We start from the raw sequence: 27,757 nt of genomic DNA, 5'->3' as shown, positions 1-27,757 counted from the left end.
AAATTGCCAGGGAATGTACAGCGATGGCCCCCGGTGAAAATACGCTACATATTTTGTTGAATTTCGGAAAGGGCGGTGTACTTCCCCTATAACCTATAACTTTAAAAATGCTATATCTATATAAATAAAAATCAAATGTCGTTCGTTGGTAGTGGCATCAGTTGAGAATACCTAGACCGATTTGTAAAATAATTTTTTTTTTTTGAAATGTTCGTCATAATCTTAGGTTTTTATGAAAGAAAATTTGACCACGCCCAGTTTTACATCCACTTTTTTCAATTTTAAATTTTAATTTTTTTTACAAAAGCTACTGACCCGATTTTCATGAAATTGTCAGAGAATGTACCGATGAAAACAATTTACATATTTAGTTGAATTTCGGTAGGGGCGGGATACTTCCCCTATACCCTATTTTTTAACAATGCTATATTTACAATAATTACAAATGTATCGGTCTGGAAATTAATTTACGAGACAATTGTGGTTGTGTCTCCGACCTTACTTTTTAAGACCCAAAGGCTTGACCACGCCCACTTTTTTAAATATGTTGCATCTACAAAACTACTGAACCGATTTCCCCGAAATTTTCAGGGAATGTACACAGATGGCATATCTTCTTGAATGTCGAAGGTGCGGGGTACTTCCAGTTGCCATATATAAACGCCATATCTTAATGATTAAAAATCAAATGCCGTCATAACCTAACTTAAGTTTTTATGGAAAGAAAATTTTACAACGCTGAACCGATTTTCCTGAAATTTATCAGGCCCCCGAAAACAGGCTACATAATTTATTAAATTCCAGAGGGCGCGGGGTACATCCCCTATGCAATATTTGAAAAAATGCTATATTTGCAAAAATTACGCATGTATCGCTTTAAAAATTTACGGATTAATCTACTTCCTTGGGGCCTAAAGACCCAACCACGACTGTTTTTGTTTAAATATGATATATCTTCAATGCTACTGAACCGATTTCCATAAAATGTGCATCAAAAGCTCAATGGTTTGCCGTTGTTATGTAAATATATTTAATGAATTTCGGTGGAGGTGGGGTACCTTTCCCACGGCTTTCTTTTAAACGGTATATGTCTAAGCCAAACTTATGATGATCGGTTTCAGCATAAATTTTGGGAGTCAACGGGGTTGTGTACCCTAGGTACACTTTTTTAAATACGTTATATCTTGAAAAATTATGGCCACGCCCACTCTTTTCAATACATTATTTTTTCCAAAACTACTGATCCTAATTCCATGCAATTTTCAGAAAATGTTCAGGAATGTCCCGTGCTCCAGTATGCTATACATATATTTGTTGACGAATTTCGGGGGCCTATTGTTTTATAATCGTTATATTTGCTAAACTTATGAGTGCAACGGCTTGCTAATTAATTTTCGAGACAACGGTGGTTACGCCCCCGATCAAGAAAAACGACATATTTACAAATTTCCTTAAATGGTGAGGTTCAACGGTCCATCAGCCATGAAAAACTAAAACATATAAGTCTCAATAAGCGGGAGAATTCGACTTAACGATTATTATTTACTTTTATAATTAGACCCCTTTAGGACAAGATACATGGGCGATAAAAAATCCCAAACAGCATCAATGGGCGAAAAATACTACAAAGTCCGTAATCGGTTTGACAATGGACCGAAGAATTGAGGTAGAAAATACATATTTTTGAATTTTCAAGCATAAAGTCCATAAAAAGTTTTCATTAAAACTCATTACGACGGGCTAGCAATGCGAACCGGTATCTGCTAGTTTTATCATAAAATCTTCTAGTATCAAAAAATTGAATCCTTGCACTGTGGCAATAAGTCACCAAAAATGTTATGCTGAGGCCTAATTTCAAACAGACCTGCCTTATAGGATGACTATGACATTTAATCCATATTATAATTGCAATCTCTTGGCCTTGCGATTCTCTCATGCTCTCAACTTCTAATTGTTATGGTTAAGAAAAAATCACTTTTTCTCAAGACATCAAACTGCGTTGACGACGATGATGCGCTCACTGAAGAGCTACCAGAGAAGCAGAATGATGCTACCGGTGACAGTGTTCATCATCATCATTATTAAGTTTCCAATGCTGATGCAGATGATGTTAATAATGACGATGATGATGAAGACTTCGTCACTGATGCTGGAGATGAAGATGGTGTAGAAGATTCAACACGTGATGATGTTAAAACTGAGGCAGGCTTAATATTCAAACAACAACAACAATAGCAACAACAAAGAACTGCAACAGCAATAAGAACAACAACAGCAGCAAGAAATCAGGAATCGATTGGCATGGGGACTTTTTTTCTTTGGTGTTGCCTTCTTTACTGGCCATGTCTTGGGCTTTGATGACTGCCTGCCTGGCTGTTTGGCTGTTTGTTTGTTGGTTGGTCTACATGGCCCGGTTGGCAGATTGTGCCTGTTTTTATCTGCTGTTGAGGCTGCTGCTGCCGGCTGCTGTTGCTCTTGTGTTTATGTTGTTGCCTGCAATTTTGCTGTTGTTGTTGAGATATGTGGCGAAGTGGTGCTTTAATATGATGTGCTTGCTGCTGAATGACTGAATTGTTGTGACCATGTTTTCCGATGCGAGGCGATAGTTTATCGCCAATTTTCATGCCGTGCAGAGGTGAACGCGGAACAAAAGACGACGTGCGAACAAACGAGCAATGATTTAACGAATTCGTGGTTCTACTACCAGACAGCAATAACAATAACAACACTTAAACAAAACGTTGGCAATTTGAATGTGGGCGAATGAAAGAAGGCCAAGAGCAAAAGCTGGTAGCAAAGCAATCAGCTAGCCAACCCATCAACCACCCACTATTAAACAACCCCAATATACTGAGACCCTTATGCCTCAGCCCCGTCGCTTTGTTCGTTAAGCTTCAGGAATAAATAAATTTGCCATCTAAAGCCGTAAAACACGATGACGATGTCGTCGTCAACGGTTTGGTTCACACGAGATTCTTGGCCAAAAGACAAAACAAAAATAACAACAACATAAAATTTATTGTAACAGACAAGTGTTCGTGAACCACGAAAATATTGTACTGCGTATACGGGCCAACACCAGGTCCTGCCGAAACGTAAAAGTAAATGAAACATGAAAAATACCGTCGGTAGAAATATCGTTTGAAGCTGAATAAAAAGAGATGCCAAAATATTTGTGTTAATATTTTATTCAAAAAAGAAAATTAAGAATCAATAAATAAGTGAAAATTTTCAAACACAAGCAAACATATTTAATAAGCAAACGTAAAAATGTTGAGTGCAAAGCAAAGGAAAAGTCCGTGTTGTGATAATTTATAAAAAATAGAACAACCGAAATTTGCATTTAAGTGAAGTGATTTTTCTCAATTAAGCGACACTTTAAAGCATCCATCCATCAAAATGGATCACCACAGTGGTGGTTTTGTTGCCTCACCATGGGCTGCCGTCTTGGGCCACCATGCAATGGCCGCCACCGCCGGTGCCGATGCAGGATTTGCAGCAGCTGCGGCAGCGCATGTGCAAAATGTTGCTGTTGCCGCACAGCATCATCATCATTCACATCATCAAATAGCCGCTGCTCATCATTCACATCACCACGGACATCCGCATACAACACATCCGCATCATCACCACCACCATCATCACACACACCCGCATTCGCATCATTTAAGCCCCACCGGAATGCCAATGGATTTGCATGTGCCCCAAGGATTTCCCTATTACAGGTAAATTATAATGATGACGCCTCCGACGAATACTAAAGAAATAAACATAATGAAAAAAGAGGCGAAAACGAGCATTTAACCCTGCACATTAGAGCCTCAACTCCCTCTCACTTGAAAGATACGAATGAAAAGAGTAAGAAAAAATGAAAAAAAGAAACAAAACAGTAATGTTCGTCTGGTTTATGACCCAAGGAAATATGGCTGTTCCATCTCTTTCGGTATTTCATGGTTGTTGTGCTTGTTCGTCCACATGATGGAATCCATCATTCGTGCAACCCCCAAAACTCTGAGGAATGTTGGTGTTGGAAGTTCAAAAGAAGAATTGTACACAAATGTGTTTGTGTTTTCCCTACTATGTCCTTAGAATTGGGGCGTTGTCACCTGTTCATACGTTATGTGAATTCATAACTTGTAGTAGCATTCCATAAATCACACACAGCAACAAAATGCCGTCGGGATTGTGAATGTTCATTCTACGCTGACAATATATAAAAAGGATTAGCAAAGTTTCTACAATAAGCCAAGTAAATTAACAGGATTATATGACAAAACTGGATTATTTGTACATACATTGGATTTGGAAACTTTTTTACATTCCAACAATGTTTGAAAGGAGATATAATGTAAAGGTGTTCTCACAGAACGTGATATGTAAATTACTAAAATAGATCACATTGGGAAAATTGTAGTAAGAAAAGTCTCAAGGAACTAATAAATATATTAAGTTTTTTTCTGTGAAAAAGTGCCTTCATTCAATAGCTGATCCCTCAGCTAATCGAAACAACATAAATTCAATTCATAAATTCCTTATTAATTTAATAACTTTGTATTTTTCAAAATCGGCATAAGGATAAGTCGGTTTGGCAAAAAAATATATATTTTTTCAGCCTACGATTGCATATAAAATAACAACAGTTTTTCGAAGAATTTCTCTGTGGCATTAAACAGATTTCGAAAGATTTGATTGATTAGTTTTGAATTCGCATGAGATTAAATAATTGTTTCATTTCAAATCTATGTTACGTTCCGGTCGCAAAAAGATGACTTCTATTTGTGAACAGAGTCAGGAGTAGCTTCAAAACTAAAATCTCTTTCCCTTCAAATGCTTCAAGTTGGGGTTTGTGAGGAAGGAACTTTTCCGAGTTATCGAAATCTTTAAGCTTTTCTTTTTATAAAATTACAATGGTATATTTTTTGGGAGACAAGAATACTTCCCAAAATAAAGGACACGGAAGTTTCAAGAAATCCCTTCTACCGCAGACTAAATGTTTGATTTTTTCTAAGGAATTTTTAGGGAACTAGAATTTGGTTCGTTAGCCAGACTTGGCTCTTTTCTAGGGTTTTGGGTTTTCCCGGTTTTTATCATTCCCGGGAAACGGGAATCATAAAATCGCCATTCCCGGGAATCCGGGAATTCCCGGGAAATTTTAAAATACGAGAGTGGATCAATACTTCCGTGATTTTTTTATCTTCCCATAGTAACTTATATAAAATACAATATTTTCAAAGAGTTGCGGGCTCAAAAATGTATAACACGTTTTCGCTCTATCTATTAAAAACGAAAAAATATCTAAAAATACACCATGTTGCCCGAATTTTCCCACATTGATCATTTCCAATATTCAATACTAAGGAAATCGCTCGATGGAAAGTGATCTGGCTCAAACAATGAAATGATTGATCAGAAATTCCAATTTTATGGACCTCAAAAATCGTATGTTTTATTCTTATGCTAAATATTGCTTGAATTAAGTAAGAAAATATCAGTCAGCAGTGCCGACAGAGATATGCCCTCAGCCTCGGACCGCGAAAAAAATTGTACCGTTTTAACTAGGGCCGCACACAAAACATATTGCCAAACACTTAAAAGACAGAGTATGTTAGATTTCTCCCTTCGACGGTTATCTTACGAACTACCTAATGTAGTTGGTACCGACAGGCTTTCTTTGAGATTTTGGGCCTTTAACTCAGGAAGAGTGGAATTGCCCTCCCAAAACAAGTTGCGCCGTCGTAACCGGGCCTTCAAGTAGACCTATTTGGATAGAATTTAAAAAAATCGAGATGAGCTGTTAATGTGCACTTTTCCTAAATTTTGTGTTGGAGGTACCCGAAGGGCTGGACCGATATAGTCTATATTCCAATCTGATACATGACTAGATGAAATAATATGATGTGCAAAGTGCCAATTTTCCATTTTAGTTGTTGCCGTCAAGATTTTTTGGAGCTTTTAAGGCATTATATCAGGAAGTATGGACTTGCCCCCCGACAAAATTTGTACCTTCGTAAAGGGGGCCGTAAAGACAAACTGCTGAAAAAATTTCAAATCGATCCGAAAGGAGCTCTTAAACTTCACTTTTTCCGAATTTTGTGTGGAATCCTTCTATGACTGGAACTAATATTCCCCTATGCAAAATTATGACCGATTCGGTAATTCCCTTCGAGAGTTGTCGTGCGCACCATTTTAGCGATAATTGTTGAGCTTTTGTGGGAAAGGTACCGGAAGTAGTGGACCACCGATATGGTCCATCTTCGAACTTAAACTAAGTGTGAAAAAAAATCTCGAATGCCAAATTTTTGACCTGATCGGTGGCTTTGTTCGAGAGCTATCGTGCTCAACAGCCAGCCAGCCGGACCACCTTTATAAAAATGGGACTTTGAAATAGAAAATATTCTGTCACTCTTCAATAGAACAGAATAAAAATCCGTCGTTATAGTCCACGTTTTTGGAGCGGCTCTTATAACTTTTTCCCTGAAATCACTTTTGTAGATTAAAGTTATTTCCAAATCTTTTGTAATTTATTGATTCTGTAAAATCGAATCGAATTCTGATCCTATGATATAAAAGTGACGGACATAATTTATTCATTCATTCATTCAATATTAGTTGTGATAAATGTAAAAAGATATTTCCCGATTTCCCGGGAAATATGATTTTGTTTCCCGGGAAAATCCCGTAACCAAAAAACCGAGAATTCCCGGGAAATCCCGGTGCGGGATTTCCCTACCCAAAACCCTACTCTTTTCATACGCCGAAGTTTTCAATTTGTGACGGAAGGCTGGCATTCTTCAAAGTCCGGATCCTAAGATCGAAGTTAAAATAATATGTATAAACAAATCATTAAAGAGTCTGCCCTCCTTCTCCCTGTTGTAGAAACAAAAATGTTTTTTTACTTTGGCCGTTGAAAACACTGCCATTATTGAAGCGTTTTTCATTTCGTTTTTCATTGAAAAAAATATTCGTACACCAACTTCGGCATTCTGTTTGTAACACATCGAAATATTCGTCGGACACCCTAAAAAGTATATATTATTGGTGAGCATTAAATTCAAAGTTGATATAACGATGTCCGTCTATCTGTCTTGCAATATTAAAAACAGAACCACATAATATGGTACAGAAGTTGTTATATATAGCCCATTGTCAGTAGCAGACATCCTAGTATGTTTTCTATTGATAATGGGTTATCTCGGCCTTCGTTTTGATATAGCCTCCATAGAACAGAACCGCCAATTTTTCGGTATTTTTAAGGTTCAAATAACATTATTTAAACCAAATTATTAACATTTCGCTTTTAGTTTTCTCTAAGACTGCAAAACATTCCTAACTATGTCCTAAGTCCACGTTTTGATGTAGCCGCATAGAGCGGATAAGAGAATTTTCGGTATATTTCCACGTTTTGATAATGCCCCCATAGAACGGTACCGCCCTATTTTGAAAAATTTTACCACTTTATCGAACCAAAATAACTAAAATATGGTATATCGGCCTTTTTGTAGAAAATTAACTTATGTTGAAACCAGGGTTTCGGAGTCGGAGTCTACGAGTCGGAGTCGAGCAATTTTGCTGGAGTCGGAGTCGGAGTCTGAGTCGAAAAAAAATAACTCGACTCCGACTCCGGGCAATTTCTTCTGCATTATACAAATATAACACTAATTTCGGCACACCAATTTTTTTCAAAAAGCATTATTTATTTGAAAAGAAATCTATAAGAAAACATGTAAACGAACGAAAGTTAGAGGACGATTCACAGGATACACCATCCTTTGAAGTCTAGACTTTGTCAGCTCTATTTCGATTACAAAATTCATGTGTAAAATATTTTTGGTCCAATTGATCCTTTAATTTTCTGCAAGCAAAAGTAAAGTTCTATAACAATCGAGTTATAATTGAATATTTAACGTCCTCTATATAAGTCTTACAAGTCGTCTGTCAGAAGATCTACTGGTCTTCTCAAAGGTCTACTGGTTTTTTCATCTTGTCTTTTGTGAGAAATAATCCTTGTCTTCTATTAAAGGACCTGTTGGACTCCGTCTAAAGACATTGTGGCTTCTTCGGATATCGTACTGAATACATTGTGACACCTAATGAATTTCAAGGTCTAGGGGTGAGAAATTCTCTTTGGGAGTGAAAGCCAATATTGAGTATATTAAGTAACCCAAAGGATCCCATATCTGATATTTCTGAGTTATTACGTTATAATTTTTTAATAGGGTCCCAATAACACCTGAAAAATTGCTTTATAGCTTTGTTTGACGATATTGTTTCATCATATTGAGATGACATGTTTTCAGTTAAATAGAATGAGGAATCTTTTGTAGAATATTTTGACCTTATAGCTCAGTTCCATTCAAGTCCGTTTTGTTCTTGAACTGAAAAAAGAAAAGCAAGACGGGATTTTCTACATGAAAAGATTCTACAAAAATGTTTATGTATTTCGGTATATTTCGTATAAGTTATTACCTATGTATGTATAAAATACGGATGGTTATTATGATTATGATTTGTTTACAACCTGATACTCCTGTATCATATTTTGAGGAGCTTTTACATAACATTAGATAAAATCTTTATTATAAGATGATTCCAAAAAAATCTAGTAAGGACATAAAAATCTAGAAACTCGTCGATCGAGTTTATGTTTCAAATTTTTTTGGCCGCTTTATGATCAAAAACTTCAGTTTTTTAAACTAAAAATTTAAATTTTGACTTCTTCTGTCCAAAATTTCAGTAAAATCTAAAACTTGTTACAAAATGGATTAATATGGCACTAGATTTTTATGTCCTTGATAAAGGTTTATTAGTTTTCGAGCTAGAATTGGCACAACAAAACGCATTTATAAAAACTGGTTTTCGTAGACGGCGATTTGTCAAAAAACTTCGAATATACTTTTCACGAAAAAAAATCAGAATGAAAAAAATCTACCAAAAAAGTTTCGTAGTTTCACTAAATATGGCTTTTCAACTGGGGTCATCATTAAGGCTCCAGAAGCACTGTACAATTTTGGGGTACATCCATTTTAAATGGCCATTAATTGTTTTTAATTTTGACGGCATGAAGTTTTTTGATTTGTATTGCCCTTCAAAATATGTGAAAATATTTTGAAAGTGTAAAGATTTTCGCACGGGGAAGAATTCCTTCCAGAATATACCCGGGAAAAAAGTAAAACTGACGAAAACTTTCTAATTTGTATTTTGTTGCTATTTTTCAATATAAGATTCAGTAGAAATAATATAAATATGAATATTACTTCATATTTATGTTCTGTAGTTGAATATTAATGAACATTCTAAAGAATATGTTAGGAAAAACAAATAGATTAGCCTATATATGCCCAATTATAGGAAAAAGTTAAATATTTGTCCACATTTTATTCTTTTTTAGTGGTATAGGAATTTATTCTCGGAGTCGACTCGGAGTCGGAGCCGGAGTCGTGAAAAAAACTGGCCTGGAGTCGGAGTCGAGCCAAAAATACCTCGACTCCGAAACCCTGGTTGAAACTGAGGTATAGGGTATTGTAACTCGCGAATTGTTGTAATATACCATAACTTTTGAACGTATTTAGGTAAAATAAACTGTTTTAGCACGATTCACCGATGGATTTCTTAAAACTATGATTTGAGCGGAAGCTGTGGTCATATTAATGTAAAAAAATAGGAAAAAATCGTTGAAGGAAACGAGTTTTTTTAAGTAAATTTTCAATTAGTGGCTTTACAATACAATGTAGAAGTTAAAGAATACACTTCAGAGATGAAGTTTCTAATGTATGATTTTTTAATATAATCACTGCGTCAATCTCAAACGGATGCTGACATTTTGAAGACTGAAAATTTGGGTTTTTTAATTTTTGCTCTAATCCGGACGCGCAACTGTACTTGTTTAAGAACTGATTATGAGATTGTAGTAATCGCGATTACGCATTTTTTGATGTATAACTCGGGCGTGTAGCCTTCAAAGGTTCACAACAATCTCAGCTTAAAGTCGAAATTTTTGTGGGTAAATTTTTATTAAAAACCTGTTTTTTTGATTCAAAATTCGCAACTCCCATTAAATTGTCGGTGAAACCCGCGTGACCTTAGTTTTGTTACATTCTGAATCTAATAAGCCATGACGCGCCCAAGTCCGTCCACTAGATCGGCGGATATGATACCCCTCAAATTTCGAAAATCTGCAAAAAATGCTTTTGAAAATTACGCGCATTGAAACGCGTTTTGGAAATAAATTACTGAAATAAATAGAGCTATATGCCTGTTTAAAATGTGCGAAAAAATATATTTCAAAACTATCGCTAATCCGGAGATACAATTGATTTTTTCTAAAAATTAAGTGCGATGCTACATCCACGGTTCTCGATGGATCGCATTGAAACAGCATAGAATGATGTATTTTTAATGATGATCATTGAAATCGAATGCGCATAAAATGTAAATGAACTTCGTGGAAATCATAGACATTTTACTGTTTTTTACACCCTAATATGCAACAGATGCTACATCGTGGTCACCAAATAGAATTTCACAAAGTGTATATCAAATAAAAGGGTTTGATTCGCTGTTTTCGAAAATCGGATGCGCTTCATGTCATTTTCACTATTACGCGGTTTATATGCGTTTCAAATGTTGTAATATTCAATATAACATTATTTTAATGTAATGCCACAATTGGTATTCCTTGTGATTTAATATATTGTTCTAAAAATATTCGCCAATAGGAAAACTATTAGCGAAAAATTTGTTGCAACGGAATATCTTCATTATTGCGTGAAATTTGGACGAAAATGACGAAGAACTCAAACATTTTTTCTTCAACCTTTCCTGTAAAACCATAAAAAAATTAGAATAACATCATTTTTATTTTTGTCGTCATATTTTCTTTGTATTTTTGCAAATAACATGAATACTATAGCTCCAAACTTCACGACTTAGGTTTGTTTCATTTTATTCCTCACAATGTCTGGATGCTGCTATAATTTTTTTATATATTTTTTGTAAGTATAAGCGCTATTGTATACAAAGGGTGCGAATTCAGTTAACGATAATAGGATATAACAGCTTACTATATTAACCCGCGATTTTTTTTAGAATTTTTTCTAATTAGCATAATTTAAACGGTCATATCTTTTGCGCGCAACGATCAAAGTTGGTAACGAAAACAGATTTGGAATGACGACGGAACCACTCAACAACAAACAACCACGACAAGATCACCACACCACACAGAAATTAACATTTTTGCTGATATAGTTGTCGATAGAAGTATAAAACATTCCTAGAGAGAATTGTGGTTATAATACAACATTTTAATATACATACTAGGGTTATGACTTTTCGACATTTTTTCTCAAACATGATTTCCTGTAGCACAGATGAATGAACTTTTGCCTATTTATCATTAAAGTAACGTCTATTCCATCTAATATATAAAAGGCAATGTGTGTATGTTAGTATGTTTGTATGTTTGTATGTTCCGAATAGACTCAAAAACGGCTGAATAGATTTTCTTGAAAATTTCAGATAATGTACTGGGAACACCGGTGGTGAAAATAGGCTATATATTTTTTTGAATGGTCGTCGCGGAAGTGATATATCGCGGTTATCCCAAATTATTCAAAAATGTATTATTTCAGATAATATACCTAATTTTAGTAAGCGTGACTACAAAACCGCTAAAACACTGGCTTCAATATGTGGGATAACGCGGTCAACGCCATATTTTGGAATACAGTACCCGATGACTTGAGATGTCACTATATAGAAATTCCGAAAAATCGATTGGGAAATCTTATGAAATTTTGTATGTGGAGTTTTTAGGTCTGAGAATAGGTCGTAATCTATTTTTTTATCCCGCTAAGTGTAGTGACCGGTGGTCCTCCCCACAATTTTTTTAAGAAAACCGCGAAATTCAAGTTACGTTTTAATATATTGTTTACAAATTGTTTGCAATGCTATGGTAATTACAGTCTTGACCCTGAATGGTCGTCGCGGAAGTGAAAATCGCGGTCATCCCAAAATTTTCAAAAATGTATTATTTCAATTAATTAGAACTGTCATAAGCTGTTTTTATAGTGACCGGTGGTCCTCCCCCACAATGTTTTTAAGAAAATCTGAAATCTTTGATAGTTTTGAACGTATTGTTTACAGATTGTTTTCCCTGAATGATCGCGGTCATCACAAAGTTTTCAAAAATGTATTATTTCAATTAATATACATAATTTTAGTAAGCGTGACACAAAAACAAGTGGGATAGCGCGGTCGTGAGCTATTTTAATACGGCAAAGTGTAGTGACCGGAGGTTCTCCTTCAAAAAAAATTTTTTTTTTAAATCTGAAGTCCATGATATTTTTGAACGTATTGTTTAAAGATTGTTTGCAATACTACTGTAATTACTGTCTTGACCCTGAATGGTCTTTGCGGAAGTGAAATATCGCGAAAAGTGAAATATCGCCGTCATCACAAAATTTGCAAACATTTATTATTTCAGATAATATACATAATTTTGTAAGCATGCCTAAAAACGCTATAAACGCTGAACACTAAACAATAAGTGGGACAGCGCGATCAACTCCACATTTTGGAATACAGTAAAATCCGGATAACTTGAGATGTCACAAGATCGAAATTCCAGAAAGATCCATTGGAAATCAGACAAAGTTATTGGTATACAATACAATATCATCATTGGAATCAGAATACCGCGATCGTGTTCGATTTTTGAAAATATTATAATTACGGATAAAATCTCAAAATGTGGGAAGTGAAACTTCATGAGCATTGATTTCAGTCCTTGGAATAGCTAGGTAAAGATACATTTTTTAAATACAGCAAAATCTCGATAATAACAACTATAATTTATAGAAGTAATTTTTTTATGAATTATATAAATGTTGCCATACATATCCCGAAGGAACATACATTTCTCTGAGGGGTATTTTACCACTATTGCATATAGAGCGCGAAGAAAAAAAGCGTTACGTTCGATCGGCCTGAATGAGGTTAAATCCACCAAAAATAGCGAAAATCAGGCGCCACCGTTCTATGGGAGCTATATCAAAACGAGGACGTATACTTAACAGTGGCTATATCTCTGAACTATCGCAAATCGGGATGTACTGTTTTATGGGAGCTATATCAAAACGTGAACCTATTACTGTTACATACCGAGCGCAAATAAAAAGGCGTGTCTTTCGGTCGTTACGAATATTTATGCTCTCCTCTTTAAAAAATCGCGAAAATCGGCCGATACCGTTCTATGGGAGCTATATCAAAACATGGACCTATACCAACAATTCTTTGCAGTAATAATTACAACCCCAACCGAGACCAACAATCCAATATATAGCAATGTCAACTGACGTGCACCGATCATTATATGAGGGTCACAAAGTGCTTTAAACTGTCGATTTATGGTGAAGGGTAATAAAAGAGATTTTATATCTTAAATTTGGGGGATACCATTATATGGAATTTATTTCAAAACATTGATTTATATAATGAAGTTTCTAGAGGGATGCCTAATTATGGGTGTATCAATACTGGATAGATAACTAAAGTTTACACGGAGAACCCAAACAACGGGCCAGCAACGCGGACCGGGTCAGCTAGTTTAAATATAAAAAAGATCATGCACAAATCGATTTTTAAAAAATATTTTTTGGAAAAAATATATGAAATGAAAAAAAAATCTCAAAAACTATTTCCTGTTGCACGAATGAATAATCTTAAGCCTACTAATAACTATAATAACGTCTATTCCATTCAAATAATGAAAAATGTCATGAACAAATGCGTTCACGAAATTTTTATGCTTCTAAGAATCTTATGTGGCTTTAACTTTTTTATTCAATTACTATATACATATCTGCTTACAGTGACCTCAATAAATTTCTCATAATTCTGATAAATTCAAATTTTAAAATCAATTTGAGCGTGAGGTTTTTATCACCGAATCACCTAATAATTGAGATTTTATGCAATCTTATGTAGAAACTCATCACGCTATGATACAGGGATATGAGGTTGTAAAAAAATCATAACCCTTATACATACACTAGAGCGACCCAAAAAACAACACTGCTTTTTTTGGGAATTCCTACCCCCTAAAGTTTTTCTATTTAATGCAAAATTCTTATATATGAAATTTTATGGCGATTGGTTAACGTTAACCTGTACCAACCGGGCGATCTGCGTTTCCATAGTAACTTGTATGGGGCCAAAGGTGCATTTTCACGAAAATTCTCTAAGGCCGAAATTATGGTCCAATTTATGAAAAAAATTTAACATTCAGTGTCGTGGCTAAAAACGAATTTAAAAAAAATGTGAAAATCGGATCGGATTTTTATATAGTTCCAATATGCATTGTTGGCCGATTTTGGATATTTTGGGTACTAAAAAGTTATATCAAAATTGAAAAACCATTTTTTTTTGGGTCGCACTATAATGCACCCATAGAAGAGGTACCACACAAATTTCGGTATTTTGAAGTTTTTAACCGCATTAAGGCGGCCATCAGACCATCTGCTTTTTCACATGTATGTTGTAACTTTGGGTATACTAATATACAGAACAGCTGATGTCATACATGTGAAAAAGCAGATGGTCTGATGTAGAGCTGGCAAAAAATCGATGGCACTATCGATAATATCGATTATTATTTAAAAATTCAATATCGATAGATAGTTTTTCCTATCGATATTATCGGAATAAAACCCCCTAACCTGAAATCCATTCAAATAAATAGAAATTTCGCTGCCTTTCGGTTATGTGAGTGTAAGAAAGTAAGTCCGTAGTCACACGTACACATTTTTCGGTAAAATAAAATGTATTTTTTTAAATTTTTTATAAAATAAAAGCAGTTGTTTATTCTCCTTCACATTTCTGTGAACAACTTTTGCATAATTTCAAAAAATCATTGACATTTCCGCCATTTTCATCTGACATGACAACTTAACGATAATATCGATAGCAATCGACATTTTAAAACATTATATCCTCGAGATTTTCGGTATATTGAAGGTTTTGGTCACATTTTAGTTTTTTATTAAGTAAGTACCTAGACATTTTGTACGTAAAAAATTTACATATTACGAAAAACCGCTTTATTACATGGATTTTATACGAGAATCGAAATGGCTTGAATTTTGAAACTATAGATAGAGGTATTTGGAAATAGTATCCATATAACTGTACAGCACTATTTCTATAGGAATCACTTGCAAATCTTAAGCTTAACACCTGTACATTCGAAAAATAACAAAAGCACCATAGGCGGTATGTTTAATATTTAGAAACATCTTCATACCAAAAAAGGCAGCAAATATTTTTAAATTAATATCTGATCTGACGTGACGTAACTCAAACATTATTTGAAATTCAATCATTCGAAAGAAATGACATTGCAAAGGCCTTAAGAAAACAAACATTGTAAATAGCAATTCTGCCCTTGTACTTACTACATTTTACTGAACAAATTACCTCAGTAATGTTTAGCAACTTTTCAATTATACATTTGATAACACTGTGCAACATTTTTAAGGTGATCTTGTGCAAACAATTCGAACTGAGGATTATTTGAAAGTACAGACCCAAACGACAAGAAACCCTAGTTGGATTTTGTTGTGTCAGATCCAGCTCGGATTTTATGGCCCCATCTAAACTTGGTGAAATATTGAGTTTTTAAAGAAATTCAGGGCTATACCTCTGAAATCAATGCGAAACTTCTTCTGACCTCTGAAGCAAATTTGTAGATAAGGACAAGAATAAAATATATGGAGAAATAATGAACTCAAAAAACTACATTTATTGTCCCACATTTAAAAACATATGCAAAAATTCCACAAATTTTATACATTTAGCACCGTATCTCCAAACCCGGTAAAATATTCGCCGGAATGTAACAAACAACTCTTCAGCACATGTCATTGTTGTAAAATGCCTCTATGCCGTTGCTTTCAGTACATTTTTCAACGACGATTTAATAAAAATGTCAATAATGTAGTGAAATCCGAAATGCGAGAATAAACTGTTGGTGTGAACTGAGTTTGAAATACGTGTTGTAAAAGATATGATGCAAAATACCGCTGATATACCATGAAGTAAGCATTTTAGAGTTTCCGAATGTTCTAAAGAATTGTTGAGAACTTTATTTGGAAGATTTTTGCAGAAGGTTACTTGGTTCAACTCCCAATAGTTTAGACGGTACTGACCAGAATTTCAGCAATTATGTAAAATTTTCTATATTTTATAGATTTTGATGCTCTAGATGGAGTTTTTCTTATGTGATTTTCTCAAAAGATAAGTTCTACTAGTTTATGGCTACAATATTTCTGAAGACAGCAAGGCCAAATTCCTATTCTTTTCTGAGATAAAGGCCTGATAAATGCAAAAATGTGTATATTTAGCCCGGTTTAGATGAGGCCATAAAATCCGAACTGGATCTGACAGGACAAAACCCTACTAGAGTTTTTGTAGTCTAAATATGTACTTTCAAAAAATGCATACTAGTAGTTGTTTGCATTTTCAGTGTTGATTAGTGTAATATTAACCGCCTGTTCATGTATGTCGCACGGAAACCTGTACGAAAGGAAAGCAGTCACTCGCTTCCGTCTAAAAATGCGTTCATGTATTTCGCAAACTATCGTGCGACTGCCGTTACGTATCCTATGCGAAATACTACTAATTTGAATGTACATTTGTACAACTATGTTCCAAATGAGAAATGAAAACAAAATCCACATATACATACAAACATTGGAATATGTGTGATTTATTTTGTTTGACAAATAAAATGTGTTGGCATTTTGAATTATTTTATTTAATTGACTTCTTCAAAATAATGAATGAAACAGCCATTAAAACGTGTCTGTAAAATTTTTATTTTGTTTCATGAATGTGTTGCATAAATTTGTTTAAGATTTTCGGTGTTATTCGCGAGTTTACGTTCTACTCGGCAGCTACAAAGCAAATGTGTGATTTTGACATTCTCTTTCTATAAGACACAGTCCTTTCGAAATACATAAACCCAAATTTAATGGAAAAGTGTACGTTTACGTGTTATTTCGTATGGCTTGTCGGTTTCATAGATTTTCGTTTCGAAGCTGTTTACATGAACAGAAAATGATTTTTTTTCCACTTCCGAAGCGCAAGAAACCTTTCGGTCGACATACATGAACAGGCTGTACAGTAAAAGAAAAAGTATTATTTTTTTAATTTCTCGTTGGAATTGAGCTGAACGATTAATTTTTTGCATATGAAAACGGTAATAGTTAATACAAAATAATCGAGTACACGGACACGCATATAGATTCCACAAACATACAAAAATGCATCAAACTTAAGTAAATACCCCTACATTCCAATTAATTTTAGTCAATATAGAGTTTATTTAATTTGATACTTATATAATTACTTTCACCTAACTTTTGCATTGAACTTACCTCCAATCCCAGAAACTTAAGTTGTCCCTTTTTTTCTATCTGAAATGGCATGGGAAGAAGTAATTAATAATATTTTTTTAGAAAAGCTTAACCTATTACGAGGTTCACTAGAAAACATTCTGGCCTAGGCAACTCGCAGTGTCGCCAGGCGTCATTTGACATTTTTATACCCTCAGCGTTTATGCTAATACAAGTTAACAATAAAAGACTTCTTCGTCTTTTAGTGAGCTTAAATAAACTGTTTCTTTATTGAAATCCAAAAACTTATTCTACTTAAACTACTTAAGTTATAAAAGACAAAAAGTGCTGACACCATGATCACGCCACTAGACGTAACACGACTCCATCAATGTAGCCTAGCAAGAACACAACACAGCCAAGCAAGCAACAATGTTGTTTGTTAGTTCGGCAGGGATGTGCTAACTACCCCCTCACTTAAGTGGAGGCCGTCCTCGGTCTTCTTTATAGCCATTGCTACGGCAGATTTAAATCTTTGTTGTTCTCTTATCTTTGTCCTACGTTTGACGAGGCACAATATGAAATGGAGTATTCCGATACTCATAAAAACAACACCGCCAACTAAAATTGGTCGCATTCTTGCATCTTTTTCAAGGTCGCCAATATATTGTAAGTTTTGCAAGTTCATCTGATGGATAGATGACAAACTTAAAATTTCACTGTGGTTGTTTATAATAATTGAGGGGAATGATGGTGTTCCTGGTTTCCGCATATCAATGTTGTTTCTATTTACGAATAGTGTACCATTGACAGTCACATTTTTTTCAAAGGTTATGAGGAATGTGCCGTTTATGTTTCTTACATTTTCGGTTGCTTCTTTCACTTCTGCAATAGCGTCATTGACAATGATAATTCCATCGTCGATTTCTGCCACTTTATCAAGATTATTGCTTTGCGTATTACAGTGTGCTGATTCACCCGATATGAGTTGTTGAGCGCAGGTTTCGCTTGGCATAAGTTGACAATAGGTTGAAGATATTGTTTGCTTGCAATTTGTTGCTGAATACGTCTTGCCTTCGCAGTCTACTACAGTGTTGGTGTCAGCGAATTGGATAATTTTATTATCGTGAGGTACTGGGAATAAAGAAATTTTCTGACATGTTCTTATTGGAATAGGATATTTAATGATAAAATACAAACAATATTCATTTGATATTACTTTTACTTTAGACAAAGACATTAGTTCTGATATGGTGAAATCTGTGTGTTGCTCATTGCTCTGATTTTTTATAAATATTTTTAAATCGTCCTGGTCCAAAACTGTTGGATTTACAATATTTATTTTAGCTAAAGTTACGGATAAAATTATATTTTGTAGTTCCATAACTATCATCCGATTTCTGGCCATTAAAATTTCGAATAGATTTACGGTATCAATTTGTTCCTTTCTACGAGTCCTTAGAATCGTGTTTACAGCGTTTGTTAATTTCTCGATTTCAATTTGTATTTTTGTATTTATTGCTATCTGTCTATTGTTGGAGTCTACAAGTTGTTTTTCGATTAATTTTGCTTCTTCCCAATCATCTGCATCTGGTGTACCCGCAATGACCTTAAGTGCTTTGCCTATCAAATTAATGCTTCTTGCATGCCGATGATGTATGGTGAGGGTTGTTAAAAGAGTATCAATATGCAATAAATCGGATTCTAATATCTTTTTTACATGAGTCTGAGGAAATATGCTAATTGCATTTTTAGTTTCACGTTGTATCTCAAAGTACGTTGTTAAGTTAGTTGTATGCCTTAGATACCCATAGTCATTCCAAACGATGGCTTTCCCATCCAAAATTGGGACATAATCGGAGTGTGAATAGTCAATAATCTTTGCACGAGTCAACGTTAGTATGAAAAGAAATTGTAGTAACAGCCTAGGTAAAAAACAAAAGCAGAAAAAAACATTTTATCAATATAAACTAAAATTTATCTGAGGTTGTCCTTATGGACCACCCTCCCCTTTATTAGGACAGTTGTCCCCAAATCTGCTTCGACAGTAGCTTCTTCATAAAGTGGTGTCATTTTATTTCCAAGTCTACGATTATTCCTAACAAAGACTTTATCCCCCACATTGTAAACTTTGTCATGACGACTTTTATTAAAGTAATGTAACTGCCTGTTTTGCGCGTTAGAGATTCGCTCTTTAATCTTTTGTTTTACCTCAGAGGGTGCAGAATGTATCGTATCAATAGGTCTTTCATTCGTGACAGAATGAATTGTTCGGTTGTATTCTATAGTTGATTGTAAGATGAGTTCGACGGTATCCTCGATCTTCCTTTCTATTTTCAAGCATCTTGCGATTTCGGCAAGAGTGCTATGAAATCTCTCTACCTGCCCATTTGAGGTGCTGTGTAGAGGAGGTGAATTGACAATATCTACATTAAACCTGTTTTTCAGAATTGATCTGATAGTCTCAGAGTTAAAGGACCTCTCATTATCACAGTAGACAACTTTGGTATTTGGAAAAATATTCATTAATTGGAGAATTGGTTCTTTTACGTCTAGAATCGTTCTGGACGCTATTGGCTGTACCACAGCGAATTTTGAGAATTTATCCACACAAGTTAAGAAATGGTTTTTATCAGTTGAATAAATATCAATATGTAGAATTTCACCGGAATAAGAAGGAACCTTTGTTTCTCCTATAACGTGTTTTTCTGGATGCCGATTGTATTTTGCTTTTGAACATGTCTTGCAGTTGGCAACAACCTCATTCGCTATTTTCACCATTTTGGGGAAATAGTAGTCTGAAAGGATTTGCTTAACATTCTCTTGGGCTGCCCGATGAGCTCTATTGTGTTCACTTACGACAATTTCTCTCTGGTCGCATTGGTTGAAAATGTCAGAGACAAATTTACTACAAAATCGGAACTTCGTTGAAGGGAACATTCTAATCAAATCGTGTTGAATGTGGGCCAACACAGGTAGGCCGCAATGAATAGCATTGACAACTTCAGTGTTGACTGCATCAACAATTTTGGCCAATATTTCGTTTTTATCTCTATATTGTACAATATGTCTCGTTTTGTTTCCGAAAAGTATAAAATTTCGAGTGGTGGGAAATTCCGACTCTTCCAGAATGATTTGGTTGCGAAAACAATTGACCGGATTGTCTGAGCTTTCCATAGTGTAAGTGAATGACTCTTCACTATGGACTGTTGCCATGTCTGACGAATTATCGTTCTCCAACGCATGGACAAGTTGCCTTGATAGCGCATCTGCAACTTGATTTTCTTTTCCTGACTTATAATACAAGTTTGCATTATGTTCATCGATGAAAGCTTTCCAGCGCTTAATTTTTGCATTCGGATTACGATCCGAAACTGCATATGTCAAAGGTTGATGGTCAGTGAAGATGTTAAGAGTCTTCACACCATAGAGGTAATGTCTTAATGTTTTAAGAGCCCAGACTATTCCTAAAAGCTCCCTTTCGTTTGTTGCGAAATGCAACTCTTTATCCGACAATGCTCTAGAAATCGTAGTGATTGGTCTTCCCTCTTGGGATAGGACAGCACCTAAACCATGTGCTGATGCATCAGTGGTAAGGTCGAACGGTTTTTTATAGTCAGGGTACATCAACATGACGTCCTCCGAAGATAGAATATTTTTCAGTTTGTGAAATGCATCCAGTTGGAAGGCGTTAAGATTGACTACAACCTTTTTGGATTTGGTTGCAGGAATTTTACCGTTTTCTCCTTTTAAAATATCAGTTAAAGGTTTTGCAATTTTGGCAAAGTCCTTGATAAAACATCTGTAATAATTTGCTAACCCAAGAAACGATCTTAGTGCGAACAACGTCGTTGGTTCTGGGAAATTTTGTATTGCACTTATCTTTGATGGTGCGGTTTTTATACCTTCTTTGGATACGACAAAGCCAAGGTATTCAACTTCAGATTTAAAAAAATTTGATTTTTCGACAGAGACTCTCATGTTTGCATCGAGCAGTTTCCTAAGAACACAGTCGATATGTTTTACATGATCCTCTTTGGTTTCTGAAAAAATAATAACGTCATCAACATAAACGTAACATGTTTTGCCTATTTCATCTCTTAGTATGTCATCTATCGCTCTTTGAAACATACTAGGAGCATTCTTTAGTCCAAATGGGAGACGGCAAAACTCGTACTTTCCGTTATTTACAGAAAATGCCGTTTTTTCCCTATCTCTTTCCGCGAGTTCAATTTGATGAAACCCGGATTTCAGATCTAAAGTGGTAAAGTACTTTGCTTTACCTAAATTTGATAATATCATTGTTACGTTCGGAACGGGATACTTATCACTAATTGTTTTGGCATTAAGCTTCCGAAAATCTATAACGAGACGTTTGTTTCGGTTGCCTAGATTATCGACACCTTTTTTGTCGACTACCCATACTGGGCTATTAAATGGTGACCTTGAAGGTCGAATTATACCATCTGCCAACAATTTTTTTATTTCTGAATTTACGAATTCAGATACACCCATTGGGTATGGATATAGTTTAGAATAAATAGGTTCTTCGTTCTCCATGTTAATGGTAGCAACGATATTTGTATTATAAGGTAGTGCTTCTTTAGGATCAGCAAAAACCTTTATTCGTTTTTTTAACATTTTCTGAAAATCCGCCTTAATTGCGAAAGGCACATCAATTTTATCGACGTCTATAAAATTAACATCTTTACATTCAAAAAATTCAATTAGTTCAGAGCCAGAATTATGTAGGATAAATCCTTTTTTTAAATCAATGTTTGCATTGATTTTCTTTAATAGGTCTAAGCCCACAATTCCATCAAATGTTGTTAGAGTTGGCAAAATGAAGAATGTAGAGTTCATGCCGAATAAATTTACAAAACATTTTTGTTTAATAGGAGTTTGTCCGTTGACAGAGTGAACTGAAAAAGGAGTACTTACGGGAATTATATGCTTCAGTTCATTGAGAGGTTTTATATAATTTTTTGAAGCACCAGTGTCAATTAAAAGGCGTATTGGTTTCCCTGCTATCGTCCGCCTTATGAACGGTAGTAGGGACCTGCCTCTAAAAAATTTACATAGTCACGGTCTTCATTTATTTCATCGTTTATGTCTCCACATTCGGATTGAGCTATGTCACAATAGTGTCCCGCCTGCTCTTCTCCTGAATGGGATTCTGGAATCATATTATTCACTTTTTGAAATTTTGGGCCCGTACTTCGGCCAGACCCAGCTTGACGCTTAAATGGTTGTCTGTGAGAAGTTTTACCGTTACCATAATTGGTCGGTTGTCTGAATTTAGACGAAGTTGGGTCCAAGTCCATGTCCTCTATTTGATCTCTAGCCTGTAAATTAGCATCACCACCATTTTCGTAATGTGGATTTTTCTGTTTATGATAGTTTTGTTGTTTATAGTTCCAACCACTATCAGACGGTTTTCTTGGCTGAATTTTTTTTGAGGTTTCAGACCTTAACTTTTTTTCATCATTCATATTCGCAAACGATGTGGCAAAGACGTATCTTTCGTGATTCGCCTCTACCTCCTGCGCTAAGGCTAGAGCTGACGGAAGATCAGCAGCGCGGGCTGAGAAAAGCACATCGCAGAGAGGTTTCCTCAATCCGGAAACAAATACTCTGAGTGCATCCTGCCTATATTTGTTATTCATGGCCAAAGCGAGAGTTTTGTCGTAACTCATAATTGTTTTATTGGTTAATAACGACAGTTTCTTCTCTACTTCGTCATAAAATTGAATCACTGACTGTTCGCCTTGTCTGAGGGTACTTAGTTCTTGTTCGATTAGATGAATTGGTTTTTTATCTGAATATGTAAAATCTAATCTAGCTATGATCGCTTTAAAATTTAGCACAGTGTTGAATGACGCTAATACAGCATCTGCTGACCCCCTAATTTTGTTCCTAATAATGCAGACCGCTTGGTAGTGTTTTGAACTACCATCGTATTTTTCGAAGACTTTATACGCGTTATGTGCCGCTTGTCTCCACGAAACATAGTTTTCGATTTTCCCGTCAAATTCGGGCAAAGATTTGATAATATCAAGTGATTCATCACACGTTATTGATGAATAAATTTTTACGTCTTCGTATGGTTTCACATCTGTTTGCCCTACTGAAATGGACGATAATTTTTTTGTTAACTCGTCGACTTTTTTGTCGACTTCTGTTTTATATGCCAGAATCGCTGTACGTACAGCGGATTCTATTAATGCAGTCATTTCTTCACTGTTCATATTGTCTTTTCAAACATAAAATTGTTACGACTATAACAAGATCTAAATCACTGTGTTTGTTTTTTTTTTTTTGGCACAAAGATAAAAATTTTTTAAACACGCACTACACTTTGTTTTTTCTTAAATATTAAGTTCTTAATTCACCAGTTTTGGACACAATTTTGAAATTCAATGAGTGACACACTTACATGACTTTATGTTGTTTAAAAAGAGTAAATCCTTATATTTTTCAGCAAGTTTTAAGCGGGGTCTCTTAATCCAGCAAGTTTTAAGTAAGGCTTCCTTCCAGTAAATATTACTTTCAGTAAGTATTACGTTATTTAAAAAGAGTAGATCCTTAGATTTTTCAGCAAATTTTAAGCGAGGCCTCTTAATCCAGCAAGTTTTAAGTAAAGCTTCCTTTTTCAGCAAAATTTAAATTTAAGATGATAGATCTCTTTTTTTTAGATCTTTTTTTTAGATCTTTATATTCGTAGGACTGATTTGTAGGGTTGAACCCGGTTGGGCGCCAGTTAACAATAAAAGACTTCTTCGTCTTTTGGTGAGCTTAAATAAACTGTTTCTTTATTGAAATCCAAAAACTTATTCTACTTAAACTACTTAAGTTATAAAAGACAAAAAGTGCTGACACCATGATCACGCCACTAGACGTAACACGACTCCATCAATGTAGCCTAGCAAGAACACAACACAGCCAAGCAAGCAACAATGTTGTTTGTTAGTTCGGCAGGGATGTGCTAACTTACACTTTTATACGGGCAAAATGTGCCTCATCGAAATAATGGTTTTAAACCCCAAGTATGTTTGGACAAAACCCGTTTCAGACAATTTGGAGTTGATTTAGCCATATCTGTCCGTGTGTCTGGCTGGCTGGAGCGCACGAAAACTCTCGAACGGATCAACCGATTTGGTCCAAAATTAGGCTTTCGTAATATTTTGTCCAAACTTAGTTTAAGTTCGAAGATGGGTTATATCGGTCCATTCTTTCCGGTACCTCCCCCACAAAACTCTTTCAATCGGTCTTCTTCTTCGGGCACCTCTCACACTAAATTTCGGAAAAGTTCAGTTTAGAACCTTCTCTCGAATCGCTTTGATTTTTTGTAACAATATGTATTCACTGCCCGCCATACGACGGTACAAATTTCATCAGGGGCAAGTCCATACTTCCTGAGAAAATAGCCTGAAAGGTGCAAAAACCTCCTATGACACCGTGTGTAGTGGTTGGACAAGTCTCGAACGGATCTGCCGGTTAGGTTCAAAATTGGTCTTTCATATATTCTGTCCAAACTTAGTTCTAGTTCGAATATAAGCCATATCGGAAAAATTGTACGCACGATAACTCTTGAAGGGAGTATCGATTTGGTCCATACTTTACAACTCCTTATATATACATATACCAGATATAGATCAGGTTCGAATATGGGCTATATTTGTCCACTTCTTCGGATACCTCCCACACAAAAAAAGATTTGCTCTCGAATCGCTGTCTCACTTACTATGGTATTTTTCTCAGGGGCTAGTTCTTACTTCTTGAGTAAACAGACCGAAAGGTGTAAAAAACCCTATGGCACCATATGTAGTGGCTGGAGAGCACGTCCAAACTTAGTTTCAGATCGAAGGTAGGAAATATCGTTCCACAACATGCCCCTTCTTGCACTGGACAAACAACCCACACTTTGGATTTCAATATTTCGTTTCTAATATGTTGTCCAATCTCCATCGGTTCTCTCCTTAGGGTACCTCCCCCACAAAAGTTTAACATTTGTGTCCTAGTGCAGTTCAGGGTCTGTTCGAAGATCCTTTAGAAATGTATACCGATGCTGTTCGTTGTGGTCCTGTTTACAGTGACATTATGTTTTCCATGGACAATTCCATGCTTCATGGCTTACAGGTCTAAAAGTTATACGATGACCCACTGAAAAGACCAGTGGGCGTGATATCTATCGAAAAGATATGACTCCCAAAATAAGATCGACTTCCATAATGGACTTTGTCGGTCCATTACTTATAGTACCTCCTCCGCAACACTTTTGAACTTAATTCCTAATCCACATTTTTGTCGGCAAGTTCAAATGTCCAAAAAGGTCCACAAAATTCTGAAAAGACCTTAAATACATTCGATTTGTCCCTAGATGAAAGCTTCAATTCACATAATCAGAGGGTATACCTCTGTCGGCAAAGCAGACTGATACTTTTTTACTTGTTTTTTTTTTTTTTTTTTTTTTTTGTTAAGTTTGACACTTTTTAGCATAAGCGTACTCAGGACAGTTTCACATACGACCATGTGTTGGGTTGTTTACAGTGGCTTGATTGAGAAACCTCCAAAACATAGTTTTTGAACGTTGGTGATTGCTGCTATTTTGCGGGTTCATAAGAATATTGGTATGATTCGTATTTTTCAAAATTTCTTGCACCGATCAACACGGTATTCAACGAGAAAAAAACCATTTTCGCCGCCAAGTGCTCATGCAATATCAAATATTAGTTGGTGGAATAAATGCCCAAGGATGCCTCTATCTCACGGTATATAACATGGCGATCTTGCATTATTCGAAAATTAAAATTATCGGACGAAAATGTTCACAAGTAAATTCCTTTTCTTGCAAAGTGATTTTTTCAAGTCACTATAAACAACCCAACACATGGTCGTACATATGTCAAAATGTAATGAGTACGCTTAGGCTAAAAACTGTCAAACTTTCCATAAAATTTCAAATGACGCCTGGCGACACTGCGTGTTCCCTAGGACAGAAAATTTTCTAGTGACCCTCGAGTAAATATGAAAACAATTGGTACCAGAAATTAGACTTTAAATTTTTAATTTTGACCAGTGGCAGCGACCATTGTGGGGTAGTGATTATAGCAACAGGCTTAAAGAACGGCAAATATTTGTTGGTGGTACCATATCTCGATTTTTTTTTTATTTTGCATGATGGATAGGCTTGCAGTTTTCTTTACCTTATTGGACTGATTTGTACATATTGTTATGTATTTCAATTATATGATTGTTCCAAATATCAGAAATATATTTTGGTGGAAGACATTTTATTAGCGGTTAGTACTTGTGGTCATGAGGAGATGAGTATAGTTTTTTCTAGGGGAAGCCTATAGTACACTTGAAAGATTCCAAAGCCCACTTTTTTTACACCTCCTGCACAAAAGTTCACTTAAGTCTAGTGTACATGAATGTCCAAAAATTTTATTATAAAGGTGTGCTATTTTGTTGCCCATTAAGTGTGCTATTTATTTGGTACACTACTGTAGCATAGCGGTATGCTTTTAGTACATACACACATACCTACAAGCAAGCGAGAACATAATTTGTATATTTTGCCATTTCTGTTTCTGCATTTCCAAAACCATTGGAATGCAAAACAGGTTTTATGTGACGATGCAAAACAGAAGAAAGTCAATCGAAGTTTGAGCATCAAAACGATCAACACGCACCACCCCCGTCGTGACGAAGTGAGAAGTACAAAAGTGTTAACTTACAAAATATTATAATTAAAACATTAAAGTGAATTTGCATAAAAATCAAATCCTAATAATCGAATGTGTATAAACAATATTGTAATTATAATTTTATACCTGAAACAAAAACATATAATACTTACCGTGTTAAAAACATACATATACCTGAATAGTACAAAAAACCATAAAATACTTACCTTGTGAATTTCCTTATACTTACCTTTGTACATAAACCTGCTACTTACCTTTGATACATACCTAAATACTTACCTTTTTTGAAACACACGAAAAACCTGTGAAAAGAAAAATATTTATACTTACCTTGAAAACCAAATCCTAAATACTTATCTGTGAACACCTAAATGCAAAAGAAACCCATTGTAAATACTTACCTTGAAAATCTATCAAAATTATCAATAAAGTTGAATTAAAAGTTGAACAAAAAAAAACATAAAATCTTTTCTATGGAAAAAAGTGAAAAAAGGTAAAGTGCTAAACATCTAGTATGTTTTAATAACTACTTCAGGTCTAGTACATTGCATTATTTTTGTGAATATTGAATTTGTGTGTGTTTGTATTAAAAAAACAAAAGTCAAACAAAAAATATGATATTTTTTTGTAAATGGTGATTCGACAGTTACATAT

At 35.1% G+C, this 27,757-nt stretch overlaps 1 protein-coding gene across 2 annotated transcripts in view; it reads left to right on the top strand.

Annotated features, from left to right (window-relative positions):
* The first annotated feature begins 2,604 nt into the window (after positions 1-2,604).
* The window catches only part of trh (PAS domain-containing protein trachealess), a 249,941-nt gene continuing 224,788 nt past the window's right edge, over positions 2,605-27,757 (top strand). The window contains exon 1 of one of the 2 annotated variants that reach the window (XM_073981560.1): positions 2,605-3,725. In XM_073981560.1, the coding sequence (XP_073837661.1) occupies positions 3,400-3,725 (326 nt within the window). In that variant the 5' untranslated portion in view covers positions 2,605-3,399. The remainder of the gene's footprint in view (positions 3,726-27,757) is intronic. The other variant, XM_073981561.1, reaches the window with a different exon arrangement.

Source organism: Musca autumnalis, unplaced genomic scaffold (genome assembly GCF_047663935.1).
Source record: "Musca autumnalis isolate F117 unplaced genomic scaffold, ASM4766393v1 scaffold_4, whole genome shotgun sequence".
Lineage (NCBI taxonomy): Eukaryota > Metazoa > Arthropoda > Insecta > Diptera > Muscidae > Musca > Musca autumnalis.
The sequence above is the reverse complement of the archived record's forward strand: the minus strand, read 5'-3'. Positions and strand labels throughout refer to the sequence as shown.